The sequence below is a fragment of the Lepidochelys olivacea genome (assembly GCF_965140295.1).
Source record: "Lepidochelys olivacea isolate rLepOli2 genome assembly, chromosome: 24".
Lineage (NCBI taxonomy): Eukaryota > Metazoa > Chordata > Testudines > Cheloniidae > Lepidochelys > Lepidochelys olivacea.
The window spans coordinates 1,459,939-1,470,926 of NC_140434.1; the positions used below are offsets into that span (position 1 = coordinate 1,459,939).

The following is a 10,988-nucleotide window of genomic DNA, read 5'->3' on the forward strand; positions in this document are numbered from 1 at the left end:
TCATGGGGCCATCAGCTGCTGGGTTTGCTAACCAACTGTCTGGCCGCACAGAGGTTTTTAGGCCCCAGGGGCAAAATCTGCAGCTGAAGCCCCCTGCCATGCTGCCAAGAAAGTGACCCCCGAGGGAAGGCCCCTGTGTTGGGGTATGGGTAGGGGAGCCCTGCATGTCCCCTGCAGCAGGAGCTCCTGCTCCAGGAATCGTGACCTGGTGTGCAGGGTCGCAGCACGGCTCAGGATTGGCCCAGTCACAGGACAGCCGGGCCAAACGTGGGTGGTGCTGCGACCCCCTGTGCCAGATCACAATGCTGTTTGGTTTTGGGGCCCGGGGCAAACTGTCCGGTTCCCCCCTGGGTGGCCCTATCCCTGCATCCTCCATTTCCCTGCTCTGATTTTCTCCAGAATCACCCGGGTTTTGTCCAATGAAGACTAGAGCCTTCCCTGACATTTTGGAACAGGTTGGCTGCAGCTTTGGGAAGTTATCCTGGGACAGGGTGACCAGGGCATGGGGATGGAGCGTGCCTGCAGGATTTGCCATTGCCAGCTGCCACTCGTAACCCGGGTTAGCTGGCAGGGGCAAACTCTAGGCTTCACCTCAACCAGGCAGCAGGCCTGAGAGCTCCAGCAGCCCCGTCTGCTCTGAGATCGAAGCGTCTTAGCAGTGCACCTTGTGCCGAGGCCTCGTCCCCACTGGCGGTGGCGTGGAGGGTTCAGGCTCCGGTGCAGAGCCGGTGCCCGCCCTGCAGTGGGTATCTGCACCCAGGGGTGAACGGCTCTGGCAGGGCGAAGGAGTGGGACACTGTGCCTGGCTCAGGCGCGCCGGGAGCCACGTGGGGCACAGACCCCAAAGTTCTGCCCTGTTTCCTCCACCCCCCTAAGCCTCCCTCTCCCCACGCTGCGGTTTGTTGTGTGCCATAAGGAGTGTGCAGGGTCACTACCCCTAGTGTAGACACGGCCCGGGAGCCTGGCCTGGGCACGGTGGGGGGGAAGGAGGCAGGGGGCGGGCTCTGGAGCTCCTTGCTTTTCATTGGCCCCCATGCGATGCCAATCGCTGGCCCTCCCCGTCCCCATTGGCGGAAAGCACTTCCCCGGCCACGCCCCTTCCGAACGCTCAGCCACGGCTCGCAGCGGGCCCGGAGACAAAGTAGCGAAGGCCCGGAGGTGAGTCCGGGCGGGGGGAGCCTCGGGGCTCCGGGCGGGGCGGGGCCTGGCGGCTGAGCCCCGCCCCCCGCGAGTAGCCCCGTTCCCGCGGGAGGGCTGGGAGGAGGGCCCCCCCCCCCCAGCTGCCCCCCCCCGCTCCGGCTGCCCCCCCGGGCCGGACCCCGTAGGGCCCCCCCCGGGCCTGCATGACCCCGCCCGCCTGCTCCAGCCGGAGCTGGGCTGGTTTTCGCGGGGGGGGGTTAAGTGTCCCCCCCCGTCTGTGTTTGTGCTGCCGGCCCGGGGCTACTAAAACCGGCCCCTGGAGCTCGCCCCTGGCCCGGCCTCGGGGGCCCCGGGGCGGCTGCTCCTGCCTCGCTCCAGCGTGGCAGCGCCCCGGGCTTCGCCAGCGGGACCGGCCGCCGGCTCTCGGGGACTGGTATTTTTAGACCTGCGGCGTGTGATCTCCCGGGAGGGGCGAGGTCCCGGGTCGGACCCAGCCGTGTCCAGGCCAGGAGCTGTGCGCCCCGGGGGGACCGTGAACAGCTTCCCGGGACTTCTCTTTGCTGGCCCCTGGGGTCCCCCTTGGGAAAGCCCCCCAGCCGGAGGCGGCGATGGCCCCCTTGTCACTTCCTCTGCTGGCCCTCGACCTCGGTCATGACACCGAGGGTGGGGTTGCTACTGCGGAGGGCTGGGAGAAGGTGGCGCTGCCGGGGGGCCAGGGGTGGGGTGAACACTGGGAGCTGGGAAGGCCTGGTGCCCTGTGTGTTTGGGCAGCTGCCTTTCCGTGCCTCAGTTTCTCCAGGAAAGGGGCTAACACTGCTTAACTGCGGTGCCCTCCCAAGGCACGTGTGGCTTAGTAGTTCAGGCCGGCTGAGGTGTGGGTCCCGCTCCTGTGGGATGGCCACAGCAGAGCTGCTGCGAGGAGGTGACGTGGGCGAAGTTACGGAGAACCGTGCACCAAGTGCAGCTCTTGCCAGAGCATGCTGGGAGGAAGAGCGAAGGTTTCCCTGAGTGGAGACGGGAGTTTCCCTGAGTGGAATTGCTGCCCGTCTCGGGTGGCTCGCAGGCCGCGGCCATGACCCGATCGTTAGGAAGGTGGGAAGTACCAGCCTGTGCCCTGCAGACCCGCTTATAAATACTCCCAAGGGGACTTTGATCTTAAGACCATTGGTTGTCTGTGGTTGGGAGAGGGTTCAAAATTCCCTTCATTGTTGGCTGAATGATGCAGCAGAGCTCAGATAACATGCCCGCAGCTGCTGTTTGGCACCTCAGGACACTTTGGGCAAACCCGGGCTTGCATGTGGGCTTCCTTTTCTGGGTACGTGGAGTCCTGAAATTCCCGGCTAGCTTGAGGGCAGGCTGGGATCCCAGCACTCCTGCTAAATGCCTGCTGGTTCCCCAGCTAACTCGCCCCTGTGGCATTGGGCCGGGGCTGCTGACATCCGTTTTGCGTTTGCAGAGCAGATGCTGCTCGCAGAGGAAGCACTCTCCCATCGCTTTCCTTCAATTTCCTTCAATCTCCTTTTCCCAAGCTCCCCCTGGTGTGGCCCCAGGAGTTAGCCGGGTCACGCCAGCACCGAATGCAGCCTGTATTCCGCAGCTGGTGCCAGCCCCACCGTGGGGGCCAGGGGCTTACGGCCCACTGGGGTCCCACAGGGCAGCCTCACCCAGGAGGAATGTGGTGGGAATGGGGGGGCTGAACTGCATGAGTCACATGCTGGTAACCAGAGGTCGGAAGTGCCTGGGAGCTAAGATTTGCTAGGAGATTGTGTGTGTGTGTGGGGGGTGGGACGAAGCTCATCCATTCCTGGCGTGGCGGGGGGGAACTCAGGGGGGATCCTTCCTGGATCACCTCTTCTGCGGCAGCAACTGACAAAGGGGGCTGGTGCCCTGTCTCCTGTTGGGGAAAAGCCCCCAGCTAGGAACCCCATCCCAGCCTCCCTGCACCGCTCCCCTGAGCCCCGTGGCACATGTGGGGCCATCTTGCAGCAGCTGTTCTGGGGCTACGGTTAAACCTGTAATTGAACTGGGGTTCTGGAGTCCATATGACTCAGCCCGGCCCCCAGTGCCAGCAAGAGGGAGAGCCCCGGGGTTCCGTCCTTCGCTCTTTGTGGGATCGTCTGTGTGAGCCCCTGGAGCACGGGGTGCGTTGGTTCCCCAGCTAACTCGCCCCTGTGGCATTAGGCGGGGGCTGCTGACATCCGTTTTGCGTTCGCAGGGCAGACACTGCTCGCAGAGGACGCTCTCTCCCGTCGCTTTCGGAGGCAGGCCAAGACTCCTGCTCGCTGAGCTCGGCTCCCACGCTGTGGACAGGCCGTGCACACCCCTGAGGGGAACACAGGGAGCAGGAAAGGCCTTTCCAGCCGCTCCGGGGCCATGGCTGAGTGGCCGGGGCCCAGGGCCGACCCCGACCAGATGATCTGGAGCCCTGGCTCCAGCATGGCTGTGCTCCGGTCCCCCATGGGCTTGGAGGTGAAGCTGGGCTCCCTAGTGACGCTGCTGCTGCTGACCATCTTGTGCGGCCTAGCTCCGCTCTGCATCTTCCGGCCCCACGGGAGCGGGGCCAGTTCGTTGGGTAAGGCCCGGCCTGCGGGGAGCGCCAGACTCCGGGGCAGCTGCTGTTCAGCGACGCGGAGTGGCGGCCCTGACCCCGGCTCCAAGTGTCCGGTGACTAAACATCCAGACCCAGGGTGGGGAGTGGGCAGCATGATCACCCCCAGGGTATGGGGGGGGCAGCTGAGAGGAGAGAGATTCACCCAAGGCCAGTGGCAGAGGCAGGATCCAAGCCAGACTCCTGGGATCTGGGCCAGTGCCTTCCCCACAGGACCAGGCTTCTGCTGGCTGTTCGGCCGCCAGGGGTTCTGCTAGCCCCTTCCACTGCCCAGCTGGGGCCGGAGCAATTAGTTCTGATCAGGGGGAAGTTTGGGGGCGAAGCCGCTGGCAGGCGGAAGCATTGAGAACCCTGCAGCCTTTCACCGCTGCTGAGCCAGAGCCTGGGCGTCCTCATGGGTAGTCGCACCTGGGGCCGGAGGGGAGCGAGATGGGGCCGGGGAAATGCACTGCCGTTCCAGGACAGGGGCTCAGTTTGATAGGCGCCCTGCTGCGTCTGTGTCCCGCACCCAAACCTCACTGGCACGGCAGCGCTTGGGCCAGACTGTGCGTTCGTAACTCGCTGAGCGGCACGTGGCTTCGCTAGTCGCCCGCAGGCACGATCAGGCCCTGAAGAGGTCCAGTCTTGGAGCCCAGCTCGCTGCCCGGTTGGCTGGCCAAACCAGTTGGCACCCTGGCAGAACAGCAGCAGAGCCATGCATCTCCCCGCCTGGGCTTGTCATTTGTGTCTCCCTCCCTCCCTCCCTGGCAGACACGCGCAGAAAGGTCCTGAGCCTGGTGAGCTGCTTTGCGGGTGGCGTGTTCCTGGCTACCTGCCTCCTCGATCTGGTCCCCGACTACCTGGCGAGCATCAACGAAGCGCTGGCTGCCCTGAGAGTCACAGTAAGTGTGTGCGATGCAGGAGGCCAGACGAGATGGGCTCAATGGTCCCTTCTGGTCTGGAGTCTGTATGTGTAATGGGACACCCAGAGCCAGGGTCCCCAGCGGGCTGGGCACTGCTGTGATCCCTGGCGGGCTCTGTGGGAGACCTAGCCCCTGGGGCAGGGGCTGCACCCCCTGCTGCCATGCTGCACGCTCAGGTCTGGTTGGGGGCTGTCTGGGGGGAAGCCGTGGGGCTCTGGACACAGGCCTGGGGTGGGTGGTTTGTGGGGGACCCTGGTGGGAAGCATTGAGGCTCTGACTGGAGTGGGATTTTCAGGGCTATGGATGGGGGATGGCTTGGGGTGGGGTCGCTCTGTGTGCTCAGATGCAGAGCTCCTGGCTGGGGCGGAGTGGGGGGTCGGGGCTGGGCGAGGCTGCCCGTGGCCAGGACCTGTTGCTGTTTGCAAACCCGGTGTCCCTGCAATGGCTGCGGGGTGGTGGTGCTGGGCTGGGCAGAGCCTGGCCTATCGCACAGCAGGGGCTTGTGGTGACTCACTGGAGCCGCTTGCCTCATTGACGATCATTCCTCTCTCCCCCCCGCCCCCCCGCCTTCCCACGCGGCTTCCTGGCAGCCGGCGGCCCCAGCTTCTCGGCAGTGATGCCTTCTGCTCCAGCCCCTCAGCTCTGCCTCCCCCAGCACAGGGGGCTTGGGAGCACCACCGTCGCTGGCTGTGTGGGTGCACCCCCCAAATCCCTACACGGCAGGCGATCCTAGCCCCAGCCACCTCTAGTGCTTTGCCCAGACTGGTTCCAGATGCTCCTGCCCAAAAAGAAGGGAGCCTCCCCCCACCCCCTGAAGGATCTGCCTAAGCATCGCTGGGGGGTCAGGTCTGGGGTCTGCCGGGGACGTGGCACTCATAGGAGGGTGGGGGAAGCCTGGGGCTAGGCTGGGCAGAGGTCTGATTAAAATCCTAGCAATGCCCATCTGGCCCCAGGAACCTGCAAAGGTAAAAGCCGAATCCCTGCTCCCTGCTGGGGGGAGGCCCCCGCGCTTCAGCCATGCCCCTCACTGTGGCGGGGGGAGCTGCAGCATGCAGGTGGGGACAGCGCATTGTGTCCCCTGTGACTGGCAGCGCTGAACCCTCTGGAGCTGGAAATGGGGGCCCCCCTTCTCTGCCTCCAGCCCCCTGCTCAATGCCCCCACCTCCTGAGGGGCACGTTGCATGCTGAGCAGTGAGATGGCTGCGAGGCTGCTGTGGGGGGAGGGCTCTCGCCCCTGGGGACCTTTGGCACCAGCCCTGTGGTCCCGGGGAGGAGGGGGAGGTGCCGAGCTCCTCGCTGACCTGCCTCTTCCCTCTGCAGCTCCAGTTCCCCTTGCAGGAGTTCATCCTGGCCATGGGCTTCTTCCTGGTGTTGGTGATGGAGCAGATTGTGCTGGCCTACAAGGACCAGTCTGGCTCCCTAGAGGAGACACGGGCGCTGCTGGGGGCCTCGGCCCAGGACAGCACCGTCCAGTCCCAGCACTGGCAGGAGGGGCCCCTGCACCCTGCCTGGGGCCCGGCCCAGGAGCGCCCCCACCTGCACGTCGACTTCAACGCGCACTCGGCCATCCGCTCCTTCATCCTGGTCTTCTCGCTCTCGCTGCACTCCGTCTTCGAGGGGCTGGCCGTGGGGCTGCAGGAGGCCAGTGCCAAGGTGCTGGAGATCTGCCTGGCCCTGCTCATCCACAAGTGCGTCATTGCCTTCAGCCTCTCGCTCAAGCTGCTGCAGGGCCGGCTGCGCCCCCGGGCCGTGGTCGGCTGCCTGCTGCTCTTCGCCCTCATGTCCCCGCTGGGGATCGGCCTAGGGGTGGCCCTGACGGAGACCTCGGGCGCCCTGCACCAGCTCTCCCGCAGCGTGCTGGAGGGGCTGGCCACCGGCACCTTCATCTACATCACCTTCCTGGAGATTCTGCCGCATGAGCTCAGCTCCTCTGAGCAGAGGATTCTTAAGATCATCCTGCTCCTCGCCGGCTTCGCCCTGGTCACCAGCATCCTCTTCATCAAGATCTGAGCTGCCCGGGGCCCCCACTGCCAGGGACAGACCCCTCCCCCACCTTGTGCCCCTGCCGCCGGCAGCATGAGATGGATCCCAGGACTTGCGGGGCCAGGGCCTGGCCCTGCACTGGAGAAAATGCTGGGGGTTCCTGCTCTGGTAGGGTGCTGGTTGGTCCCTCTGGGGACCCCCCATGTGGGGCTGGACATGGCCCCTGCCTGCTGCCCAGGACCCATGGACTGATCCCAGTGCCCCCTGAATCTAAACCTGCCTGGGGCTCAGGATAGCTTCCTAGACCCTGGTATGGCTCCTCCAGGGCCCCAGCCTGGCCATGCCAGCGGAGAGTCAGAGGATGCCTCAATATGAGCGCTGCCCCCTAAGCCTGCCGCAGAGCCGGGCACTGGTTCTGCAAAGCCCTTGGGAGCATGTGTGGCTGAGCGGGGGCCTGCGGGGGCAGGGGCGGATTGGGGTAGCTTCACTGCCCCCAGCTCCTCTGCAGGGGGGCGGTTGCCCAGCTGGCAGCATCCCCGGGAAGGCCGGGATGGTGCGTTCCTCTAGCCAGAGGCCCCAGTCCAGGAGAGCGCGGGGTGGGACAGGCCTTGCTGCCCCTGCAGTCTTCCATGCTCCTGCTTTGCTTGGGCTGTTCCTGGGGTGGGTATCGGGTTGGGCCTGGGCCTTCGCCCTGTGCCAGAGGGAGGAGCCCTGCAGAGCCAATGCCTCCTTCCGCTCTCCTCCCACTGCAGTTTTCACCCAATTGGAGGGCAGTGTGGCCTAGTGGCTAGAGCACTGGACTGGGTCTCAGGAGCCCTGCAGGTCTGTTCCTGGCCGTGCCGTTGGGCGATCTTGGGCAAGTCACTTCACCCTCCGTGCCTCAGTTTCCCCATCTGTAACATGGGGACCGTGATCCTGACCTTGGTAATGTGCAACAGCTAGGAAGAGGAGCTGGGAATGACTAATTATTTTTTTTTAAGGAACACAGAGTAAAGACTGAATCTGCGGCCTATTTTATACACACCGGGCCAGCGTCAGTGAGAGCATGACATGGCGCCGGTTCATGCCCGCTGGAGAGTACCAGTTCTTGTACCTGTAGGGGGGTGTCCCTACGGCAGTCCCCAGCAGGAGGCCTGCTCGTACCGGAATAAAAGTGCCTTAGAGCCATCCAGCACGGTCCCTTTCCCACACTCAGTCTTCCAATGGAGCCACTTGTGTCGCCATAGCACCGTGGGCCGGGACCCCAAGGTGCCAGGAGCTGCGTGGAGACCGAACAAAAAGATGGGCCTGCCTCAAAGAGCTTCTGGCATCTAAAGTGCTCCCAGCTGGTGTGGCAGACCTGGCTTCCTGGGCCGAACGGCCAAATGGCCTTAACCCCTCCAGCTCCGTAAGGCCACAACGCTATTTTTATAAAGAGCCTCTTTTCAGCAGCCTGGGAGGTGGTAGGAAACCCAGACCCAGCCGGTTCCCATCCAGAGAGTCTATTTTACTAACTGCCCGTTTCTCCTTCCCGCCTCGCTGGTGGAAACACAGCTGTTTGGTTAAAAGACTGACAGAGAAACTTTTTGAATTGAAAAATAAAATGACTTTAAACTCTGTAGCTTCTTGGGTGCTGTGTTTTTAACCCTGCCCCTTCTCCCCGGATCAGATCTCCAGGGCAGTGATGGCTCCTGGTTTTTAAAGAGCCATTTCTCTATGGGTGACTTTCCCCCTCCCCCTGCACTGCACAGAACCAGCGCCAGGCCTGGACCTGCGTGTGTCCAGGGTGCACAGACAGGCTTAGCTATGTGCACAGGGGACGTGGCTCCAGCCAGCTGTGCCTGCCATGTCCGTGTGGGTCCTGACAGGGCCCTGGTGCGCTCGGCCCGAAGCTGGAGGTCCGAGCACGTTATGGGACCCTCGGGGTGCTGGTGCAGGGGCAGTGGGCTCGAGTGAGGGCGATCTACATCCCAGCTTGGCGCGTGCTACTTGCTTGGACGTACCCAAGTGGGGGCTCCAGGCTGGCAGGTCGCTTTGTCCGCCTCCTGGAGCGGGACTCGTGCCCCACTGAGCGAGGTGGTGGTGCTGGGGGGACACCTTAGCATGGCAGAGCCCTTATCCGCACAGGAACATCCACGTCGCCTCTAGAGGGAGCCGTTGGCCAGGCGCTGCTCTGCATGCTCCCTGCACTCGGCAGTAAGCAGGTTCATCCTTAACTCCTGCCTGGGCAGTGCCGAGCAGGGCCCGGGGCCACAGCTGGTCAGTGAGAGAGCAGAGCCCTTGGGGCCAAGCGTGAGCCCCTCTGCTGCTAATGGGGTTTGAATCCTGCCTCTTCTGTCCCCCCACTTCACACGAGCCGGCTCCTACGTGTACAGCTAGCCCCTCAGCCCAGGGCTGGGACTTCAAAGCACCATCCTGGCCCAGTCCCCTCTGGTGTAAGCTATGTACCCGGCCTGCTCCCTCTGCAGGGAGCCTGGGCCAATGCTTGGTCAGTTCCATGAAGCAGGATAAAGCCAGACTCCGGAGCAACAGAGGGGCATGAATGTCGCTCGTGTTAGTGTCGACGTCACCTACGATCCCTGTGCCTTTGGCCCCAGCCCCTCACACCTGCAGTTAAAAAATGTTTGCATCAGAAATGACCCATGAAACTCACCGATGCTGAGGGAAGGGATTCCCCCAGCTTTTTACATTGTCTGCATGAATGATTTGTGCCTGTCCCTGATTTCGGGCCTTTGCCTCTCACTGATGCCAGCTTTGGGCTGTGCCTGGCTGAGGGAGGGTAGGAGGAGAACGCTGGTGCCCATGGGGCCGTGCTCCCAGACCTGCTGAGCTAGGCACTGTAATGGGAGAGAGGGGGGCCAAATTCCAAACCTTACGGGGCATCTCGCTTTACTCAGCTAACTGGGCCAGAGCAGCAGTCTCTGCCCATTTGCTGTGCAGAAGAAATTCACAGAAGTGCCAAGCAGGCCCACGATGCATTCAAGCAGGCCCACGATGCATTCAAGCAGAGAACAGTGACTTACCAACAACCTCCACTAGCCCCCGTGCAACAGGCTGCCTGTCTGCAGTAGGATGTAGTAAGAAGTGCCTCGGGCTTTTGGCTGGTACTGAATGAGCCCTGCTCACAGCCCTCTGGGATAGAACAAAGCTCTGGGGTTACAGACCTCCCAAATCACGCTTAGCACTTGTAGAGGCCTTTCAGCTGCAAACCTGCCTTGCCTGCCAGCTTGGAGCTCCGTTGCCAGGGAGGTAGCATGCTAGCCTGGCTGGTGCTGGAGTCTGTTGTCCATGGGGAAGGCTCTGGTGTCTCCCGGGAAAGCAGAGCTTGGTTTGATGGGGAGGTTTGTTGTGGGGCATTTTTAGGTTTAACTGTATCACAGAAGGTGTTGGGTTGTAAAGAAGCCCAGTCGCTAATTTCACTCTGCTTCCCCCAGGGCCGGATTGTAAAAGCCTATTCCCTGGAAGTGCTGAGGGCCTAACGTGCCCAGTGGCTCCAGGCCTCCTGGCCATTAAGAGACCTAGGGCAGGTCACTTCGCTGCTCTGGGCCTGTTGCCCCATCCAGAACAGAGAGGAGGGGATGCCATTATTCACCATCTCATGCAGGTTTTACGAGGTTTTCTTAGAGTATGTTTGTAGAGTGCTTTGAAATGGGTTTAGAGCCAAGGCCATGCTTGGTGCCAGGTAACGCACGCCTGGCCCTCCAGAGCAAAGAAGCCAGGCAGGGCTGGGAAGTCAGAGCTGGGGAATTGTTCAGAGGGCGGGCCATGTCTTTGCCGTTCAGTCTGACCGGCTCGTCTGTTGCAGCCAGCGCTGCTGTGCCTGACGGCTGTGTCAGTCACTTGACAGGACTCTTTCATGTGGTTCTCTCCTTCTCCCTTCCTTTCCCTCTCAGGCGGAGACGTGCACGTGCAATTGATTCCTGACCATTCGTTTGGCAAGTTTTAAAAATAATGCTGGCTGAGGTGTTGGCGGTGCGATGTGTTTTCACAGGCGGAGGCAGACCAAAGAAATGCACTTAGTGCTTGGAATGGCAGCTGGGGGAAATCTGTAGCAGCTCTTGGATCCTGTGAGAGTTCGTTCCACAGCTTTGCCCTGGCCTCAGCAATGGTGCAAAGGGCAGTTAGGGGCCAGGTTCACGGGTGCCCCGTGCAGCGTTCTCTTTCCATGCACTAGGCAGGGGTGCAAAGGGCAGTCAGGGGCCGGGTTCACGGGTGCCCCGTGCAGCGTTCTCTTTCCATGCACTAGGCAGGGGTGCAAAGGGCAGTCAGGGGCCGGGTTCACGGGTGCCACGTGCAGCGTTCTCTTTCCTTGCACTAGGCAGGGGTGCAAAGGGCAGTCAGGGGCCGGGTTCACGGGTGCCCCGTGCAGCGTTCTC

The 10,988-nt window shown here is 62.7% G+C and overlaps 1 protein-coding gene across 1 annotated transcript; it reads left to right on the forward strand.

Annotated features, from left to right (window-relative positions):
* Positions 1 to 1,080: 1,080 nt before the first annotated feature.
* On the forward strand, positions 1,081 to 8,233 carry SLC39A1 (solute carrier family 39 member 1). Its single transcript, XM_084613242.1, has 4 exons — positions 1,081 to 1,158; positions 3,356 to 3,712; positions 4,499 to 4,629; positions 5,971 to 8,233. Exons 2-4 carry the CDS (start codon positions 3,514 to 3,516, stop codon positions 6,658 to 6,660), a joined length of 1,020 nt encoding a protein of 339 aa, XP_084469368.1. The 5' UTR covers positions 1,081 to 1,158; positions 3,356 to 3,513; the 3' UTR covers positions 6,661 to 8,233.
* The last annotated feature ends 2,755 nt before the right edge of the window (positions 8,234 to 10,988 follow it).